The sequence below is a fragment of the Sinohyriopsis cumingii genome, chromosome 17, assembly GCF_028554795.1.
Source record: "Sinohyriopsis cumingii isolate HCF-2022 chromosome 17, ASM2855479v2, whole genome shotgun sequence".
In the NCBI taxonomy this organism is placed as follows: Eukaryota; Metazoa; Mollusca; class Bivalvia; order Unionida; family Unionidae; genus Sinohyriopsis; species Sinohyriopsis cumingii.
In genome coordinates this window covers 96,051,322-96,075,238 of record NC_142977.1, presented here as the reverse complement: position 1 = coordinate 96,075,238, position 23,917 = coordinate 96,051,322, and the positions used below count along the sequence as shown (strand labels likewise).

Here is a 23,917-nt window from a genome sequence, read left to right as displayed (position 1 = left end):
TACATACATATATACATACATACAGGTATGATTATTTTGTTATAAAGTGTAGTGTACCTTCTACTTATAGATAACAAAATTTGCATACTCAATCCTGTCTTTCAGTTTTCTGTATCTACCAGTTTTTTAAGATACCTCTTGATTTAATTGTACAACCTTGCACACTTGATTCCTCACTGCCATTAATATTTTTGGCAACTGCGGCTTTCCTCTTTTGACTTTCATAGCATTAGACTGATCTATATTAATCGTCATGTGCCATTCTTTACACTGTTTGTGAAGTTTATTTAAGGAATTTTGCAGACCCTCTGCTGGTTCTATTATGATTAGCACCACATCTGCCATTATTATTTGGGATATTATTTTAATATGTAGGTCAGCTAGCATACATGTGCTGAAAGGGAAGCTAAGATCATTTCAATATATGCTAAATAATGTAGGACTTAGATTATCACCCTGTTGTACTCCAATATTAGTCTCAAAATTGTCTTTGATGGGCCAAATTTACTTCTAGTTGTTTGGTGTGTAATTATATATGGTTTTGATAAAAGAGTTGAATTTTCCACATTTATTTCTTTATATACAGTCAAAAGCTTTTTTTAAAAAGTATAGGGTAAATATAGCTGTACTTCATCCCTTCCCAAATCCATCCTGATTGTCTGCAGTAATGAAACATATAAAGTTGTCAATGCATGCATTAATATAAATTTTGATTCATTTGAATGGAAAAATTGTATTGCTTACAACATCTGGTGTAACTTCAGTTTTTGAAAGTAGGGAAATTCATCAGTAAATGTATCCATAGTCTCAGGTTAGTTCCTAAAGTGGAATAATGATGCATGTTTCTTCCTGTGGAATGTATAGCTTGTTTATATTTACAAAATGTGAACAAAACTTCAGAAAGTTTGAATATTACAAGGACACAATCTAATTGGCACTGTTAAGAACAACACAGGCTTGAAGGAGAGTGCCTTTATATTACACAACAGCACCAGATATTTATTTGTATGCTAAACATTTTCTAAAATACCATCTCCATTTTTAATTTAATTTATTGCATTCAAGTTTATGACTACTTACATGGGGAAAATTCAGGCACATGAGAGGAAAATGTATCCACAGCTAGAGCTTAGCTTTGTTGGCAAGGTAACACTGAAATAACTTCTGTTGTCATGAAAAATGACAAAGTCTCTGAATTAGGAGACGTTACTTATACATTCATGGTTCACTTTTTGCATTTAGCTCAATTGTTTGGCATGCTGTATACAATCTGCTATATCTGTGACCGTTCAACTTTGTGAGAGTATGCATTTTGATGAATAAAATGTACACATCACAAAAGTAGTCATTTTAACCAATATTTAATGTTTTACTGACTTGAGATAAAATTTTATATTTCTAAGTTTATTTCTAGATCGATGCATGCAAGGATCATACAACTAGATGATTTTGTGTATCTCTGTTAGTACCACACCCTTCCAAAAAGAGGATCACTGTGACTTACATTTCATGTTACTGGCTTAGGTTAAGTTTTTGCATATACCTCATGACATCATTGGGGTTTTTGCATCCTGTATACATATTATGTTATACCTTATTAAGACTCTGTGGTCTTAAACTAAGTAACAGTAAGAAGCAAAACCAACAAGTTGTGTCAAACTTAACAAATAATTTCATTCTTTCAATTATAAAATGAAAATTTAATAGAAACTTAGAGTATTGTCAATTAAATCCACAATATTCCTAACAAGTTATATCACAAGCCCAAAAGAATAGTGTTCTGAATGAATTCTAGGTCTTCAAATGTGCTGATGTACCAATATCTTTGAATGTGTTGAATTTCCAACAGTTTTCATGTATCATAATGACATGTCTTAAACTCCTTTGAATGAATTCACAATAATACCAGAATAATATTTTAGTCCAGTGTCAGTCAGCTCTTTGTAATTCCATTGAATAATCCAAACAAATGAGTCCTTTCAAATTATATCTAAATACAATATTAAATACAACTTTAGACTGGTTTTAAAACAAGAACGTAGGAAATAGGAATGAATTAATTGTCCAGTTCTTTGTCCTGATATATTCCCACTGGTTTTACATAGTGGTATCTTTCTACTTGATATCTGTCACAATACCTCCCACATGACATATTTCACAATTTCTCATGTCATAACTAAACCCACCTGACTCAATCATTCAGTTGGAATTACACGAAACTTGTCAAAAGGTTCATTATTATGCCAACACCTATTTACAGCTCATTGCAATCTACAGTCATGCACCCTAAGTAAGGACACACTATAGGTATACATAACACCACTCTTCATGAAGAAAAGAAAGATTTATGCAATAAAGCTTTCTTTTACATATTATACAAACATACCTATGAGAATAGAATAAGATGTCTTATGAATTATGCACAATATATGCAGAGTAAAGTAATATAGAACTTCTGTATATGTGAAAATGCATCTGCATTCATGTTATCTTTTCCCATTAAGTGCCTAAGATGAGTGTTGTACTCCTGCAGCATCAAGCTTAGTCTAACGATCTCTGATTTTTGTTTTTTTGTAGTTGATGAAAGTAGGGGGATTGTCCTGCTTGAGAGGATTCATCCTGTAGGGATGCTGTTTCACTTGTGTAGAATCTACAATTTCATCATCATAGTACTTGTATTTGTTCATATTGGAACATCTGGAAACAAGTGCTCATATTCACATAACAGCTGTTTTAATTCACTCCTCTCTTGTGGCTGTAGTTGTGAAAGTTTCTGGTCCAGATTCAATAATATTTCCAATTTCTGAAGACTGGTTAAACCAAAGTCACTACAGTTCAATTGTACACCATTGTTTAAATCCACACTGTGTGGAACACACTGCTTCGGTGGCGTAGTGGTTAGAGCATCTGCCTCAGATGTCGGAGTTCACGGGTTCAAACCCTGGCCAAGTCATATGAAAGACCCATAAAAATGGTACTAACAGCTGCCTCTCTAGGCACTCAGCATTAAGTGGTTAGTATTAGGACTGTTTGGCCTGATGTCAGTATAATGTGACTGGGTGGGACATCATGCTACATGCCTATGGCATGATGCCCCAGTGCTAAACATCCCTATAAACTGCCACACTGCAGGCATCGTAGCGATATGACTGAAAAAATGTTAAAGCTTCATTAAAAATCACAACCAACCACTGTGTGGAACAGGTACAACAAAATTGATTGAATGATTAAAGGGGCTATCTCCATCAACCTTCTTCTTTAACATATTCCTATGGCAGAGTTTCTGTTTATGCCTCCCAACAAGGTTGATGATTTAATTTAACTCGCTGTATATGGACCATGCTACTTAGCCTGTAGAGGACCATGAGGTATGGGAAAGAGAATCAGAACCTTATCACGAGGCTGAAAACTCCTTTCTTTTGTTTCTGTCACACCTTAGCTTCATTTTTGATTGAATAGACTGAAGATTAGTTTTGCCACTTCACAAGCCTTTGACAAATTGTACTTTAAATCAGAGACATATTTGAGAAGATTGATCTTTGACTCTTTGGTTGAAAGATATTTTTCTTTAAATAACTTCATTGGTCCACAGACAATATGTTCAAGAATTGTTCAAAAAGATTAAAACCTAATGATTCTTGAACTGATTCTCTAAGAGCAATCAACAGTAAATAATAGATCCAAAGATGATGATGAATTCATAGTGAAGTTTTTATCAGGATCTGCCTTGGTTATTTATTTGATATGGTGCTGAAAAGGTAAACATTCTTGGTTTTACATGCCATGGTTTAATACTTCCTTCAGTTTTACACATTTTGAAGACTCCGTGTTTACACTATTTCTTGAAGTAGCTTGAATAGTCAGCAAGATGTCATATTTGACCAGTCTATTTTAGGTTTTCTAGCAGTTTAAATTTTCTAAGAAAGTAGTTAATGTCCTCTTATTTATTTGGATTTTTAATTTTTCATCTGCCTGTTGAGTTTAATTGAATATGCATAGTCATATCATTTATTTTCTTTTGTGATATTATTTGCTATTGAGTAAGATATTTATAGAGAATAGTTTCACGTGCCAGCTTTCTTTCAAAGCAAGTTTCAATGCCATTCATGTCATTACTTGGCTTTAAAATTATACATTCACAGCCTGAGATCATAGCACCAATAAAGGTAAGAGGATGTGAACAGTGCTTTTGTGATTCCTAAAATGACTGTCTGGAAATCTTCATCATGTGTCAGTCTGAAAATACCCGCAGAACTGTGTTGATTTTTCCAGTATAGTTAATGTGTGTTTATGTTGCTTTATAAAGGTACAGTTATGTTGGATACACTTACTTGTAATACAACAGATATGTATTTCAAAAGAAGTTATTGTTTCTCTTACATTTTTTTGTCATCTGTATAATACGATTAGTATTTGTTAATTGCTAATTAATTTTGGTGGAGGGAACTTACCTTTCATTGAGGTTGATTGTTTTAACATAACACTGGTCAACAGTGAAATCATTACTGACTTGAAAAGGCCCTAATCTGTAGTATTTTGGTGTGCCGAACACGAATATAACCGTGAAAATTTGTATTGGCTCTCGTTTTGAAGATATTCATATACCTCATTTTCTATGTTTCACTGTGTAAATTTCTCCAGTAGGACTGCAGCAACATCCGGAATAATGATGTAACATTGCATAATACCATCATGCTCACATCATCCACAGTTGATTGCATCATTTTCTGATGCAATGCAATACTAATGCCATGCGGCTGGTGAAGTAAGTTGACGTCAGCAGTGTACTATACATGTGTAGGCCTATTATACTAATGCCAGGCGGCTGCTGAAGCTGACGTAAGCAGTGTACTATATAAAGCCCAATCAGATAGGTTCAGCATTTAAAATATTTTAGACGTTGTGCGAGACAGTTCAAGCTACTGTTACATAAAACTTATTATTTTATCCATTTACGTACAATAAAGAACAGTAATGCCTCGAAAGTGTGTTAATACCGTGGACAATTTTTGCTATATTTGTGGGGAAGTGACATTTGCCAACCAGAAGAAAAGTATCAATTCTCAAGTGAAGAAGGCATATCATCTTTACTTCGGATGCAAGGTTGGTGACCAAGACAAGCCTTGGGCTCCGCATATATGCTGTGCTACATGTACAACACAGCTTTCACAGTGGTTGAATTGCAAAAGGTCATCAATGCCGTTTGCAGTCCCAATGGTGTGGAGAGAGCCAAGCAACCACCTAAATGACTGTTACTTCTGCTTGGTTCCTCCTCTTTCCGGCGGAATAACGAAGCGAAAGAAGTCGAGAATAGTCTACCCAAACATTCCGTCTGCATTGAGACCAGTTCCACATGGTGAGGGACTTCCTATTCCAGAACCTCCAGCAGAATATTCTCTTGATTCATCTGACGAAGACAAAGGTGAGTCGACCTGTTCTTCTCCTGGTCCATCAGCATGCAGTGATCCAGATTTTCACTGTGGTGCATCATCAACCCCACACAGAATAACACAGGAAGAACTAAATGACCTGATTCGTGATTTGGACTTATCAAAGAACAAGGCAGAATTGCTAGGATCAAGACTCCAACAATGGAATCTTCTAGAAGAAGATGTCACAATTACTGCATATCGAAAGCGCCACCAGCAATTGGAGCCTTTCTTCAGAAAGGAAAGTAATCTGATATTCTGTTCCGATATTGAGGGCCTCATGAATGCTTTAAAAATCACTCATGACCCACAAGAATGGAGACTATTTGTGGACTCTTCGAAACTGAGTCTCAAGGCTGTGCTTTTGCACAATGGAAACATTCTTCCATCTATTCCAGTAGCGTATGCTGTCCACATGAAAGAGACATACGATAACTTAAGGCAGCTACTGAATTCCATTGAGTATAACAAGTACAGCTGGCACCTCTGTGGTGATTTGAAGGTAGTTGCCCTTTTAATGGGACTGCAGCAAGGATATACAAAATACATGTGTTTCTTATGCGAGTGGGATAGCCGAGCAAGGGAAATGCACTACATGAGGAAGGAATGGACTCACAGGCAGAATGTAGCCATTGGAAAGAAGAATATCCAACACCCAGCTCTGGTTGAGGCTCAGAAAATCTTGCTACCACCCCTTCACATCAAACTAGGTTTGATGAAGAACTTCGTGAAAGCCATTGACCGGACTTTGCCAGCATTCCGATACCTGCATGAAAAATTCCCTCGACTCAGCGAAGCAAAGATTAAAGAGGGAGTTTTTGTGGGTCCTCAGATTCGAGAGCTTTTCAAAGATGACCGGTTCAACAACTTGCTGGAAGGTGACGCGAAACAAGCATGGAATGCTTTTCGCCTAGTTTCTACAAACTTCCTCGGAAATGTTAGGGCAGAAAACTATAAGGAACTAGTAGAAGACATGTTGATGAAGTATAAGAAACTTGGCTGCAATATGTCTCTAAAGATTCACTTCCTTCATTCCCATTTGGATTTCTTTCCTAGTAACTGTGGTATTGTTAGTGATGAACACGGCGAACGTTTTCATCAAGATATCGCAACAATGGAACAAAGATACCAGGGAAAATGGTCCACTACAATGCTGGCTGACTACTGCTGGACACTCCTCAGAGATGCTCCCGAACAGCTGTACAAGAGACAGGCGAAGAAATCTAAGATGTAGTCAATGACTTGATTTTTTATAGGTAGGCTATTACAGTTGACCTTTTACTATTGGAATGCATTTCGTTATGTAAACATTAATTTCTTGCAGATTACAAAAAAACTAGAGCCAATTTTGCAATTTGACTGTCATATTCGTGTTCAGCACATAAAAATTGATAAGAATTGACTAATTTTATTTCAGTAACATGACTTTTGTAAAAATTTGTTGTCCAGTGTAATTACCATATATTTACTTATAAGTGGAGTGTAACTGCCAATAACATAGACTATAATCTGTCATTGCATAATTTGCTAGCAGATCAGGTCTATGTTGTTTTACTGATTAGTCCTAATAAACTGTATAAACCCAGATCTTCCTCTTCACCATGTGATGGCAGGCTTGGTCAGTGTAATTTGCAGTAGAACTTGACTTCTTAGTGGGTATGAATAGTATAATTCTTACTAAATACATGTATTATTTAAAATTGACTTCTGGCAGTAAAAGAAAGCTTCCAAAAAGGAAAATATGATTTTTCCCGTTCAACCTGCACACTTTTGAAAATACCACTATGGTGGTCTAGTGGTTAGAGCGTCCACCTCGGATGGGAGAGGTCGTGGGTTTGATACCCAGTTGAGTCATACCAAAGACTTACAAAAATGGTACTAACAGCTGCCTCGCTTGGTGCTCAGCATTAAGAGGTTTGTGTTAGGACTGGTCGGCATGATTGTCAGAATAATGTGACTGGGTGAGACATCATGCTACATCACTATAAACTGTCACACTGCAGACATCGTAGCGATATGACTGAAAAATTGTTAAAGCTATGTTAAAAATCTAAATCTCAGTCACTCTCACTTTTTAAAATAAAATAGTTGGGATTGTATCATCCTGCCCATCTGCACATCTGTCTGTCTGTCTTTCAGTCCATCTGTTAGTAAATTTTGTCTTTGATACTTTGGGGGATACAGACTTACAACTTTTGGATATCATTGCAGGTAGTCAGTAGATGTACATAGTGACTTTAATATTGTGGATAGTTTTTAAAAAAATTCAATTAATATTTTATGTTCTGTAGTTGAAGATTTTGAAAGCTGGCGTGAGTCATTCTAGCTATAACACATTCAACACTTTTTGGGTTACTCCATCTTCAATAAAAGATGGTGTATCTAATCCAGCTACTTACTCATGCTTGCAGAGCTTAGTCGTAATTTGAAAACTTTTGAGATCCCCAACCATTAACCATATATAACTTTAAAGGACATGCAGATTCAAAATTAGACATATCTAATACAGATCCTTGATTATTTCCAGGGGTAGGTGGCAAGCTCCAGTGTCTACATATTTAGATTCCCACCCATTATACATACACAGGTTTGAATGACATGAGGAAATTAAATCAGACTTATATCCAGTAGAGACCCAGGGTCATGCCCTTGGGGTAGGGGACTGGCCAGTGGATCATAGCATGGAAACTATTAAGATAAACCACTTTATAACCGTGTATATATTCAATGAGAATGGGAAAATAAATGCACCTGTGCATACAACACAAGCCTTATATACACTAACTGGACATGAAGAGAAAAATACACATTTAGTGTTGTAGTACTCCATGCAGGCCCCGAATGAGGTCATGACCCTAATGGCATAGCTTCAAAGTGCAGTTATTTGCAAATGCCTGCCATTGACCTATTTCTGATTGCTCAGTTTGTGACTCTTGTTTCTGGATTTCATGATGTGATAGTATTGTTTGAAATTTTCCAGTTGTCTTCACAGGCTGAATTCATTAGGAAGTTCTTGGGGGAAAAAAAACAGAAATTTTTTGTCACTCTGTCTGTCTGTCTGATAAATGGTACAATTTTCTGTACAGATTTTACAGCTGTTAGTGTTCACTGTGTCTACATGTATCAAGACAAATCCATAATGGTTGCTTTCTAAAGATAGTTAAGTTATATCTGCATATTAATCAAAATTCAGTACAGTAGTCTGACAAAGGTTGATAATATTTCTTTCTTCATGGAAGATATTATCAATTAAAGTAAGTGTACATGACTATTTACAATTATTTTGCTCTAGATTTGCTTTATGTCCCATCTGACTGGTCAAGTTTTCCTTTTTTAAAAATTTGCAACTATAACATCAGCATCAGTTTAAACAGTCCATATTGTTCAGTTACCAAGCTTGTTATGTGATTCTTTCCAGATAAATTTTTTGTCTATACATTTGATTATACATTTTGTCTTATAAGGAAGACCAGTTCATCATAGTATTTAGTTTTCCTCATAGCATTGTCCTTATGGTATTATTATTTTGCAGTTTTTCTTTTAAATACTTTTCATCACTCCAGTTCTCAGTTAATTGATTGTGAGGTCCAGACTCCCAGAAAGGAGTGTCTGTCTGTTCTATATATATATATATATATATATATATAATTGTATTGACCAATAAAGCAGTATCAATAGGAGTGATTGATTAATCTAATTATGTGGAACTTCTGTATGTATGTCCAATCTGATGGATGTTCAAAACTTGGCCTATTCTTTAATCAGTATTGAAATATGTATTTCTGAAATATATTTTCTTTCTCTTTGTATTATTGGATTGATAGACATATCAGTGCATGTACACATGTAGATAGATGGATGGATGGATGGACATACATAGATACATACATACATACATACATACATACATACATACATACATACATACATACATGCATGCATACATACAGGTATTTTGTTATAAAGTGTAGTGTACCTTCTACTTAGAGATAACAAAATTTGCATACTCAATCCTGTCTTTCAGTTTTCTGTATCTACCAGTGTTTTAAGATACCCCTTGATTTAATTGTACAACCTTGCACACTTGATTCCCTCACTGCCATTAAAATTTCTGGCAACTGCAGCTTTCCTCTTTTGACTTTCATAGCATTAGACTGATGTATATTAATTGTCATGTGCCATTCTTTACGCTGTTTGTGAAGTTCATTTAAATAATTTTGCAGACCCTCTGCTGGTTCTATTATGATTAGCAGGCCATCTGCTATTAGTATTTGGGATATTATTTTAATATGTAAGTTAGCTGGCATACATGTGCTGAAAGGGAAGCTAAGATCATTTCAATATATGCTAAATAACGTAGGACTTAGATTATCACCCTGTTGTACTCCAATATTAGTCTCAAAATTGTCTTTGATGGGCCAAATTTACTTCTAGTTGTTTGGTGTGTTATTATATATGGTTTTGATAATAGAGTTGAATTTTCCACCAATGCCCTGTTGAACTAACTATATTTCTTTATATACAATCAAAAGCTTTTTTTAAAAAGTTTAGGCTAAATACAAGTATTTTCATCATTATTTACATATTTGCATGCCAATAAAGGTTTGTATAATAAGCAGACTCTCAGCTGTTCTTCATCCCTTCCCAAATCCCTCCTGATTGTCTGCAGTAATGAAACATATAAAGTTGTCAATGCCTGCATTAATATAAATTTTGATTCATCTGAATGGAAGAATTGTATTGCTTTCAGCATCTTGTGTAACTTCAGTTTTTGAAAGTACGGAAATTCATCATTAAATGTATCCATAGTCTCAGGTTAGTTCCTAAAGTCTAACTGTGGAATAATGATGCATGTTTCTTTGTGTAGAATGTATAGCTTGTTTATATTTACAAAATGTGAACAAAACTTCAGAAAGTTTAAATATTACAAGGACACAATCAAATTGGCACTGATTAGAACAACAGTAACTGCTGTTGTCATGAAAAGTGAGAAAGTCTCTGTATTAGAAGATGTTACTTGTACATTCATGGTTCACTTTTTGCATATAGCTCAATTGTTTGGCATTCTGTATACAATCTGCTATATCTGTAACCATTCAACTTTGTGAGAATATGCATCTTGATGAATAAAATGTACACATCACAAAAGTAGGTCACTTTAACCAGTATTTAATGTTTTACTGACTTGAGATAAAATTTTATATTTCTAAGTTTATTTCTCTAGATCGATTCATGCAAGGATCATACAATTTGATGATTTTGTGTATTTCTGTTAGTACCACACCCTTCCAAAAAGAGGATCACTGTGACTTACATTTCATGTTACGGGCTTAGGTTAAGTTTTTGCATATACCTCATGACATCATTGGGGTTTTTGCATCCAGTATACATATTATGTTATGCCTTGTTAAGACTCTATGGTCTTAAACTAAGTAACAGTAAGAAGCAAAACCAACAAGTTGTGTCAAACTTAACAAATAATTTCATCCTTTCAATTATAAAATGAAAATTTAATAGAAACTTAGAGTATTGTCAATTAAATCCACAATATTCCTAACAGGTTATATCACAAGTTCAGAAGAATAGTGTTCTGAATGAATTCCAGGTCTTCAGATGTGCTGATGTACCAATATCTTTTTGAACGTGTTGAATTTCCAACAGTTTTCATGTATCATAATGACATCTCTTAAACACCTTTGAATGAATTCACAGTAATACCAGAATAATATTTAAGTCCAGTGACAGTCAGCTCTTTGTAATTCCACTGAATAATCCTAAGAAATGAGTCCTTTCAAATTATATATAAACACAATATTAAATACAGGTTTAGACTGGTTTTAAAACAAGAACGTAGGAAAAATTAATGCATTAATTGTCCAGTTCTTTGTCCTGATATATGCCGACTGGTTCTACATAGTGGTATTTTCCTACTTGATATCTGTCACAATACCTCCCGCATGACATATTTCACAATGCCTCATGTCATAATAGAACCCACCTGACTCAATCATTCAGTTGGAATTACATGAAACTTGTCAAAAGGTTCATTATTATGGCTGATTTTAAGACTTGCCAACACCTATTTACAGCTCATTGCAATCTACAGTCATGCACCCTAAGTAAGGACACAATATAGATATACATAACACCACTCCTCATGAAGAAAAGAAAGATTTATGCAATAAAACTTTCTTTTAGATATTATACAAACACACATATGAGAGTAGAATAAGATGTCTTATGAATTATGAATAATATATGCAAAGTAAAGTAATATAGAACTTCTGTATATGTGAAAATGCATCTGCATTCATGTTATCTTTTCCCATTAAGTGCCTAAGATGAGTGTTGTATTCCTGCAGCATTAAGCTTAGTCTGAACAATCTCTGATTTTTGCTTTTTTTGCTGTTGATGAAAGTATAGGGATTGCCCTGCTTGAGAGGATTCATCCTGTAAGGATGCTGTTTCACATGTGTAGAATCTACAATTTCAGCATGATGGTAATTGTATTTGTTCATATTGGAACAGCTGGAAACAAGTGCTCATATTCACCTAACAGCTGTTTTAATTCACTCCTCTCTTGTGGCTGTAGTTGTGAAAGTTTCTGGTCCAGATTCTATAATATTTTTGATTTCCGAAGACTGGTTAAACCAAAGTCACTACAGTTCAACTGTACACCATTGTTTAAATCCACACTGTGTGGAACACACTGCTTCGGTGGCCTAGTGGTTAGAGCATCCTCCTTGGATGTGGGAGTTCATGGGTTCAAACCTTGGCTGAGTCATACAAAAGATCCGTAAAAATGGTACTAACAGCCGCCTCTCTAGGCACTCAGCATTAAGAGGTCCGTGTTAGGATTAGTCAGCCTGGTGTTATAATAATGTGGCTGGGTGGGACATCATACTACATGCCTATGGCATGATGCCCCAGTGCTAGACATCACTATAAACTGCCACATTGCAGACATCATAGCAATATGACTGAAAAATTGTTAAAGCTTTATTAAAAATCACAACCAACCACTGTGTGGAACAGGTACATCTAAATTGGTTGAATGATTAAAGGGGCTATCTCCATCAACCTTCTTCTTTAACATATTCCTATGGCAGAGTTGTTTCTGTTTTTGTCTCCCAACAGTGTTAATGATTTAATTTAACTCACTGTACATGGACCATGCTACTTAGCCTGTAGAGGACCATGAGGTATGGGAAAGAGAATCAGAACCTGATCACGAGGCTGAAAAATCTTTTATTTTGTTTCTGTCACACCCTAGCTTCATTTTTGATTGAATAGATTGAAGATTAGTTCTTGCCACTTCACAAGCCTTCATATCATTTTTTTTCTTTTGTGATATTATTTGCCATTGAGTAAGATATTTGTAGAGAATAGTTTCATGTGCCGGCTTTCTTTTAAAGCAAGTTTCAATGTTGTTCATGTCATACATTCACAGCCTGAGATCATAACACCAATACCCTCAGAACTGTGTTGATTTTTCCAGTATAGTTAATGTGTGTTTATGTTGCTTTATAAAGGTGCATTTATGTTGGATACAGTTGCTTGTAATACAACAGATATGTATTTCAAAAGAAGTTGTTGTTTGTCTTATGTTTTATTGTCATCTGTATAATACGATTAGTATTTGTTAATTACTAAAACAATTTGGTGGAGGAAACTTACCTTTCCTTGAAGTTGATTGTTTTAATATAATTACCATATATTTACTTATAAGTTAAGTGTAACTGCCAATAACATAGACTATAATTTGTCATTGCATAATTTGCTAGCAGATCAGGTCTATGTTGTTCTACTGATCAGTCCTAATAAACTGTATAGACCCAGATCTACCTCTTCACCATGTGATGGAGGCTTGGTCAGTGTAATTTGCAGTAGAACTTGACTTCTTAGTGGGTATGTATAGTACAATTCTTACTAAATACATGTATTATTTAAAATTGACTTCTGGCAGTAAAAGAAAGCTTCCAAAAAGGAAAATATGATTTTCCCATTCAACCTCCACACTTTTTAAAATACCGCTCTGGTGGCCTAGTGGTTATAGTGTCCGCCTCGGATACGGGAGGTCGTGGGTTTGATACCCAGTCGAGTCATACCAAAGACTTACAAAAATGGTACTAACAGCTGCTTTGCTTGACAGTCAGCATTAAGAGGTTAGTGTTAGGACTGGTCGGCTTGGTGTCAGGATAATGTGACTGGGTGGGACATCATGCTACATCACTATAAACTGTCACACTGCAGACATCATAGCGATATGACTGAAAAATTGTTAAAGCTTTATTAAAAATCACACCCACCCACTGTGGAACAGGTACAACTAAATTGGTTGAATGATTAAAGGTGCTGTCTCCATCAACCTTCTTCTTTAACATATTCCTATAGCAGAGTTGTTTCTGTTTATGCCTCCCAACAGTGTTGATGATTTAATTTAACTCACTGTATATGGACCATGCTACTTAGCCTTTAGAGGACCATGAGGTATGGGAAAGAGAATCAGAACCTTATCACGAGGCTGAAAACTCCTTTCTTTTGTTTCTGTCACACCTTAGCTTCATTTTTGATTGAATAGATTGAAGATCAGTTCTTGCCACTTCACAAGCCTTTGACAAATTGTACTTTAAATCAGAGACATATTTGAGAAGATTGATCTTTGACTCTTTGGTTGAAAGATGTTTTCTTTAAATAACTTCATTGGTCCACAGACAGTATGTTCAAGAATTAGTTCAAAAAGATTAAAAACTAATGATTCTTGAACTGATTCTCTAAGAGCAATCAACAGTAAATAATAGATCCAAAGATGATGATGAATTCATAGTGAAGTTTTTATCAGGATCTGCCTTGGTTATTTATTTGATATAGTGCTGAAAAGGTAAACATTCTTGGTTTTACATGCCATGGTTTAATACTTCCTTCAGTTTTACACATTTTGAAGACTCCATGTTTACACTATTTCTTGAAGTAGCTTGAATGGTCAGCAAGATGTCATATTTGACCAGTCTATTTTAGGTTTTCTAGCAGTTTAAATTTTCTAAGAAAGTAGTTAATGTTCTCTTATTTATTTGGTATTTAATTTTTCATCTGCCTGTTGAGTTTAATTGAATATGCCTAGTCATATCATTTCTTTTCTTTTGTGATATTATTTGCTATTGAGTAAGATATTTATAGAGAATAGTTTCATGTGCCGGCTTTTTTTAAAAGCAAGTTTCAATGTCATTCATGTCATTACTTGACTTTAAATTCATACATTCACAGCCTGACATCATAGCACCAATAAAGGTAAGAAGATGTGAAAAGAGATTTTGTGATTAATAAAATGTCTGTCTGGGAATCTTCATCATGTGTCAGTCTGAAAATACCTTCAGAACTGTGTTGATTTTTCCAGTATAGTTAATGTGTGTTTATGTTGCTTTATAACGGTGCATTTATGTTGGAGACACTGACTTGTAATACTGGTACAACAGATATATATTTCAAAAGAAGTTATTGTTTGTCTTACGTTTTTTTGTCATCTGTATAGTACAATTAGTACATGTATTTGTTAATTACTAATTAATCTTGGTGGAGGGAACTTATCTTTCCTTGAGGTTGATTGGTTTAACATAATTACCATATATTTACTTATAAGTGGAGTGTAACTGCCAATAACATAGACTATAATCTGTCATTGCATAATTTGCTAGCAGATCAGGTCTATGTTGTTTTACTGATTAGTCCTAATAAACTGTATAAACCCAGATCTACCTCTTCACCATGTGATGGCAGGCTTGGTCAGTGTAATTTACGGTAGATCTTGACTTCTTAGCAGATATGTATAGTACAATTCTTACTAAATACATTATTTAAAATTGACTTCTGGCAGTAAAAGAAAGCTTCCAAAAAGGAAAATATGATGTTCCCATTCAACCTGCACAGTTTTTAAAATACTGCTCTGGTGGCCTAGTGGTTAGAGCATCCGCCTCAGATGTGGGAGGTCGTGGGTTCAATACCCAGTCGAGTCATACCAAAGACTTACAAAAATGGTACTAACAGCTGCCTTGCTTGGCGCTCAGCATTAAGATGTTAGTGTTAGGACTGGTCGGCCTGGTGTCAGGATAATGTGACAGGGTGGGACATCATTATACATGCTATAAACTGCCATACTGCAGACATCATAGCGATATGACTGAAAAATTGTTAAAGCTATGTTAAAAATCCAAATCTCAGTCAAATAAAATAGTTGGATTTTATCATCCTGCCCATCTGTATATCTGTCTGTCTTTCAGTCCATCTGTTAGTAAATTTTGTCTTTGATACTTTGGGGGATACAGACTTACAACTTTTGGATATCATTGCAGGTAGTCAGTGGATGTACAAAGTGGCTTTAATACTGTGGATAGTTTTTTGAAAAAAATTCAATTAATATTTTATGTTCTGTAGTTGAAGATTTTGAAAGCTGGTGTGAGTCATTGGAGCTATAACACGTTCAACACTTTTTGGGTTACTCCATCTTCAATAAAAGATGGTGTACCGAATCCAGCTACTTGCTCATGCTTGCGGAGCTTAGTCGTAATTTGGAAACTTTTGAGATCCGCAATCATTAACTATGTACTTCCTTAAAGGACATGCAGGTTCCAAATTAGACATAATCAGATCCTTGAACATTTCCAGGGGATAGGTGGCAAGCTCCAATATCTACATATTTAGATTCCCACCCATTATACATACATAAGTTTGAATGACATGAAGATGTTAAATCAGACCTATATCCAGTAGAGACCCAGGGTCATGCCCTTGGGGTAGGGATTGGCTAGTGGATCATAGCATGGAAACTAATAAGATAAACCACTTTATAACCGTGTATACATTTAATGAGAATGGGAAAATAAATGCACCTGTGCATACAACACAAGCCTTATATACACTAACTGGACACGAAGAGAAAAATACACATTTAGTGTTGTAGTACTCCATGCAGGCCCCGAGTGAGGTCATGACCCTAATGGCACAGCTTCAAAGTGCAGTTATTTGCAAATGCCTGCCATTAGCGTATTTCTGATTGCTCCGTTTGTGACTCTTCTGGATTTCATGATGTTACAGTATTGTTTGAAATTTTCTAGTTGTCTTCACAGGCTGAATTCATTAGGAAGTTCTTGGAGAAAAAAAAGATGCAATATTTTGTCACTTACTCTGTCTGTCTGATAAATTGTAAAAATTTCTGTACAGATTTTACAGCTGTTAGTGTTCACTGTGTCCATATGTATCAAGACAGATCCATAAGTGTTGCTTTCTAAAGATAGTAAAGGTGAATCTGCATATTAATCAAAATTCAGTACAATAATCTGACAAAAGTTCATAATATTTCTTCCTTTATGGAGGATAATGTCAATTAAAATAATGTACATGAATATTTACAATTAGTTTGCTCTAGATTTGCTATCTGTGCCATTTGGTCAAGTTTTCCATTTTTTTTATAAATTTGCAACTATAACATCAGCATCAGTTTAAACAGTCCATACTGTTCAATTACCAAGGTTATTATGTGATTCTTTCCAGATAAAATTTTTGTCTATACATTTCATTATACATTTTGTCTTATAAGGAGGACCAGTTCATCATAGGTTTTAGTTTTCCTCATAGCATTGTCCTTATGGTATTATTATTTTGCAGTTTTTCTTTTAAAAACATTTCATCACTCCAATTCTTAGTTAATTGATTGTGAAGTCCAGACTCCCAGAAAGGAGCATCTGTCCATTATATATATATATATATATATATATATATATATATATATATATATATATATATATATATATATATATATATATATATATATATATTATTGTATTGACCAGTAAAACAGTATCAGTTACAGGAGTGAATGACTAATCCAATTATGTGGAACTTCTATATGTATGTCCAATGTGATTGATGTTCAAAACGTGGCCTGTCCTTTAATCAGTATTGAAATATTTATTTCTGAAATATATTTTCTTTGTCTTTGTATTATTGGATTGATAGACATATCAATGCATGTACACATGTATATATATAGATACATACATACATACATACATACATACATACATACATACATACATACATACATACATACATACATACATACATACATACATGCATGCATGCATGCATGCATGCATACATACATACATACAAACATAGATGGATGGATGGATGGATGGATGGATAGATAGATATATAGATACTGTAGATAGATATATAGATGGACAGATAGATAGATAGACAGATCTGTGAATAGATACATGTAGATGTATAGTTAGATACATACTTATATAGATATGTGGATAGAAAGATGTACATCATACATACATACATACATACATACATACATACATACATACATACATACATACATATATCAGTACATTGATAGATGTAGATGTGTGATTATATATATAGATTTATAGATTGATAGATACATATAGATGTATAAATATATATAGATCTGTGGAGAGATATACATTTTGATGGATACACATTTTTGAATGGGTGACTTTTTTGTGGATTTCATGTTAGCTATAAACCTTGAATGTGAAGATCCAAAGAAAAATTATGTAGCTATCAAGAAAAGAACTTCTAACCAATCCACAAATTTATGTACCAGCAAAAATGTCATAACTAATTGTAACAAAGCAATACAAATTGTAACTAGAATTGCTCTTGTGGCCCAGTTGTTACTTTTTTAATGCATTCAAGTGATCTCCCTTCATCCACTGATTTTGAGATGACCCACAGTAAAACATTGGATCTGAATTGTAGCCTCTTACATCCTTCCAGTTTATTCCTGTAGCATTTTTTATCTTGGTTTTAATGCAAGTGAATATTCCCTAGACATGACTGTTCCTAGGGCCCTAGTGTGCAGACATGCATGTCCCTAGTGCCCTGTTGTGTAGACATGAATGTCCCTAGGGCCCTAGTGCATAGACATGAATATTGCCTAGTGCCCTGTTGTGTAGACATGAATATTCCCCAGGGTTCTAATATTTCCCAGTGCCCTTTGTGTAGACATAAATGTTCCCTAATGCCTTAGTGCACAGACATTAATAATTCTCATGGCCCTAATGTGTAGACATGAATATTCCCTATGTCTTTAGCATGTAGGCATGAATGTTCCCAATGGTTCAGTTGTGTAGTCGTTGACATACAAATCATGAAAAACATCTTGAGTATCACATCACAAGGCTAATAATCCAATACACAAGGCTAATAATCCAATACAGACCTTAAAATTATCCTTTTCAGACATCATATTCTGTGTATCTCCTGTGCACTAATATGTACAAGCAGGAAAAGCTAATTCATGGTTTTACACAAAGCTATTTCTTGCCAATTATTTACTTTTACTTCTACACTGAGTGAATTGCTATGAAAAAGTAATTTATGGTATATCATGGTACAGAGATGTTCACTTGACTCACTTAATTATTTACCCATATTTACTTCTTTTCTTAAAACAGGGGCCCTGAGTGGCCAAGTGGTCTAAAGCGCTCTTCGTTACGGATCACTGCCATCTCACCTCTGTCTGCGTAGGTTTGAGTCTCGGATTCGGCCTCTGTGGGTATGTGAGAAAGCTTGCCAGTAGCTTCTTGAGGGTCGGTGGTTCTTTCCGGGGTTTTCCCAGGTTCTTCCTCCACCATTAATACTGGCCGCCATGTATAGCCTATCGTGTGCTGAAAAATGGCGTTAAACCCTACAACAACTACAACAACATTTCTTAAAACAATATGTTTGCTAATTGAAAAATTTGTCTGAAAGCTTGAATCTCAAAATAATTTGTAATTGATAAATTGGCAATGAATTTGATTGACCTTGAACTTGTATATATTATTACAATGTGCAGGTAACTGGATTCATCTAGTCTTGGATAATATTTTTGAACAGAGAGCTTAATGTTGACCATGCTTTTAATTCTTTACAATAATCAGCATCTCCATCATAATTATTTTAAGAATTATTTAGTTATTTATTTATCACCCATCTGATTCTGGAAATGACTTCAAATTTTGTTGTTGTTGTTGTTTTATGAATATAACTTAAAGAACTTTGTTTTATATTATGTTTCCCCACCTGTAGGAAGTAGGGAGACATAAGGTTTTGTGGTCTCTAATGTCCTTCCATCTATCGGGTTTTCTTATAAGCTGGATAGCTAGAACTATTGAGCCAAACTAGACCAAGCATGACAATCAGACACCTTGGGTGGGTCTCAAGACCAAATGTGATATTCTGACACATTTGGTGGGTCTCAAGATCAAATGTGATATTCAGCCACCTTGAGTGGGTCTCAAGACCAAATGTGATATTCAGACACCTTGAGTGGGTCTCAAGACCAAATGTGTTATTCATACACCTTGGTTGGGTCTCAATACCTGATTAAGTTCTGGTTACTGTGACTTTATTTTTTGTAATTTATTTTTTTACACATTTGTGAACAAAATGGAGCTGTTAGCACTATCAGTTCAAAATGTTGGTATGGTTATTTGTATTATTATGTAGATGACCTGATTTTCAGACCGTTGTAGCGATTTTTAGCTCTACAGGTCATATACCAGAAGAACTCATTGGATGACCTATTGTCTGTCGTATATTGATCATCCATCAGCTCATTCCCAACACTGTGCCAAAATTATATTTTACAGATAGATATTTATCACCACTCCGGTGGTCTAAGTGGTTAGAACATCTGCCTCGGATGAGGGAATTGCAGGTTTGAAACCCCGGCAAAGTCATACCAAAGACTTATATAAATGGTACTAGTAGCTGTCTTCGTTGTTGCTCAGCATTAAGAGGTTGGTGTTATTACTGGTCAGGCTGGCATCAGGATTGATTAGACATGACTGCAGCTTGTTGCCCAGTACTTGACATCGCTATAAACTGCCATGCTGCATACATCATAGCGATGTGATTAAAAACTGCTAAAGCTACATTAAAACTCCAAAGCCACACACACACACACACACACACACATTTATCCTAAGGTTTAGTCCTAAATGAAAATGGTTCACATGGACATAAATATTCTACAGTGTACTATTGTGAAAGTCTTGTTATAACTACTCTTGAATGGATGGCAATATCAAAATGGTACTTTGACTAAAAGACTTTTTATGATGGATAGTTGGTCCTAAATGAAAATGATGTCAATCTGACTTCCGATATGTCACTGGAAAAATCTTAAAAACTTTCTATTTTACTCCAGACCGCCTGAATGGAAGTCATATTGATGTGTTGTTTCGACCAGAAGATTTCTTACGATGTATAGTTGGTCCTAAATGAAAATAATGCAGATTGACATCCAATATGGCTGCCATGGCAGTCATCTTGAGAATTGTGTTGTCTCTTCTCCTCATGGATGGATAAATCATGGACTATATACTTCACATTAATGAGAGATAGACTAAATTCTGGACCTTTAAAGTCATGGACTTTATATATCACACTCCTAATGAAATTTATCATCACTTACATTTTCCTGTCCATCAAGTATGAGTGTTACAGAATTGTATTAATTGTCATGTTGGCTTTAGTGAGGAGTGGTGGAGAGGTGTTTTTGTTTTAAAAGAATAAATCCATTTTAGTTCTACTTTATCCTTCTTCTAAGGATCCAATCTTTACCAAGATGTTGAACAGTTACACTTTATACAATAACTGAAACAATGTTTTGTCATTTAATACCGGTAGTCTAAGAACTCATCTGAAACTTAGCCATTTCTCTGATCTGCCTATCAAGCTTACAGCTGACAGCTTTTTGTATGTTAACTTTTGACAATGTAAGTATGACATCTTGATGATCTTGTGACCATTTCATTTGCTGTTCATTTTCATTTGTAGACCACTGTGGTGGCCTAGTGGTTAGAGTATCTGCCATGGATGCAGGAGGTCATGGTTTCAATTCCCGGCCGAGTCATACCAAAGACTTTTAAAAAATGGTACTAACATCTGCCTCACTTGGCGCTCAGCACTGAGAGGTTAGTGTTAGGACTGGTCGGCCTGGTGTCAGGATAATGTTACTAGGTGGGACATCATGCTACATGTCTGTGGCATGATGCCCCAGTGCTAGACATCACTATAAACTGCCACACTGCAGACATCATAGCGATATGACTAAAAAATTTTTAAAGCTACATTAAAAATCCAAATCATACACACACACACACACATTTGCTGTTTGTATTTTACTCTCATTATGACATTTGTTGAATATACAGTTTCAAAAAATTAAGGTAAAACATCCTTAGGATTGCCATGTTATTGTTTCATAATGCAATATATACATATATGCACCAATGAGAAAGATGGTAATGCAGCAAGACATACTACCAGGTCAAGCACTTCTGCTAACACCAAATTACCATGTGCAATTTGTTTGTATACATGGTTACCAATTTTGTAAATGTTCACAGGCAGTAAACTAAGCTATTTACATGTAGCCTTTAACCTTTTTTGTACCTTTAAAGAGAAATTGTTTTGCCACCAAGGACTGAATAAATGACATGTCTAACACCCTGTTAATATTTACAGATGGACTTGATGATTCTGAATTTCAGTTATCCAAAATTAGAACAGTGTTGTTCGTCCATGCTGGCTACTTCTGTTTAAAAAATCTCATTTCAGCCACCTATTTTTCGTCTTTGTTTTTATTATCATGAGAGGCATATCATGAGAGGCAGATGTTCACTATCTCATCACATTTTTGCATGGTTGAATTTTGCAATCACATAATATTTGAAAGAGTATAATGAATGCATTTAAATATTTTGAATATAGTCAGATTTGACTGTTAGTTGCATGATGTATACACATGCTAGTGTTGCAGTAGTATAATGCTGTACAGTAATCAGACTTTTTGTATACAGTATGACCATTTCACTAAATTCAGTTTCCTCTATTTCTATGTGTGTGTAGGAGGAGGAGAGCATGTCATTGAAGTCAAAGTCCCCAAGCATAAACCAGGAGGTTGAGGAACTGCGGGAAGAGCTGGAGAAACTGAGCAAGAAGTATGAGCAGTTGGAGGAAGCTTTGGAGACCGGGAAGGAGGAAGCCACAAAACTTAGTACAGAGCTATACTTAACCTCCATCTTAAATCAAGCTATCTAAAATTGCTTTGTGAAATGGGATGATGCTACTAATGTTTATGTACCATCAGCTTTTGGACAAAATCATAGTTATGGCTTGGACATCATGTAAGATTGCAAAAAGTACAAATTATTATCCCTGTACTTTGAAAGAAGTGTGACGATGTTGTGAAACAGTCCATCCATATATACATATATAAAGTTTAGTGTATGTGCATGTGTCTTCAAACTTCTCATAGTGCTGGACAGACAAACTTGGATCAATTATAGTCTTATCTATGTAGATTGTGAAAATGCTTTTGGAATTTTGATCTTTCACCATGGAGTGGGGCTGGGTGGGAGGGTTAGTGTGATTTTACATTCAAAATGAAATTAATCTGGAATGTTTTGTTTCACACCTAGGTTTTGTTTAAGCCCTATATTGCCAAGACTGTCCTGGGGCTGGGGCTGGGGTAGGGTGGGCGGTTACAAAAGTCGTGATCATAAATTTACATAAAAAATTCACATAACTCTGGAATTCTTTGTTTCACACCTATTGTTTTTCATGCTGCACTAATTCAAGATTGTACTGGGGCTGGAGTTAGGGTTTAGGATGATTTTATGTATTTAAATTACAGATAATGGACATTTGAGATCTGTGACTCATCGCCTGGGTAATAACATGTTGACCAGGCCTGCCAACCCATATGTTTTTGCCATATGTTTTCTGAAAATAACCCAGAATAATATTGACTTTTGGATTAAAGGAAAAACTATGGAAATATAGTTGTTGCAGAAATTCAGGATAACTGGCTCGTCTGTGTTTGATTTGAATCTGGGTGTCACAATAGCTCTAGTGGAATTAGAGAACCAGACTAACTTTATTGTAGTACCTCAGATGCTTTAACTTGCACATCTTTGCCATGCAAAACATTTGCATGATGAAATTGTTGATTATAGAAAAAAAATTTAAATGTTGTCCCACTACCGACACATGTTAAAGATGAAAGAAAAAATAAATAAGCCTTTAAGAATTTTTTTTTCAATAATTATACAGAAAAATAAAAAGGAATTTTTGGATTGTTCGTAATAAAAGCAGGAAGGGACACAATTACATTTATTGGACATCATGTGTCGATTTGAGTATGTCACATGGTGGGAGATACGATTGCCTTCACGTGAAATAAAGAATGCAATTCCAAGAATTATGTCTAGTTGAGAAATAACAACAAGCCATTGAGCTGCATAGGGTTTGGAACAGAAGGTGTATGTGTACTTTACAAGGTTTTCAGATGAATATAATGTTTACCGTTGATGCATCAATTTGAAACACAGGCTCGTATCTTTATTTGCAATTTAACTATTTTAAAACACAGGAACACAAGTAGGTTATTTAGTAGCAAGACA

The 23,917-nt window shown here is 35.0% G+C and overlaps 1 protein-coding gene across 2 annotated transcripts in view; it reads left to right on the top strand.

Moving 5' to 3' along the window:
• The window catches only part of LOC149779479 (uncharacterized), a 122,532-nt gene that overhangs the window by 45,847 nt on the left and 52,768 nt on the right, over window positions 1-23,917 (top strand). For both annotated transcript variants that reach the window (XM_089940169.1, XM_089940168.1), the window contains one exon: window positions 22,362-22,509. In XM_089940169.1, the coding sequence (XP_089796295.1) occupies window positions 22,362-22,509 (148 nt within the window). The remainder of the gene's footprint in view (window positions 1-22,361; window positions 22,510-23,917) is intronic.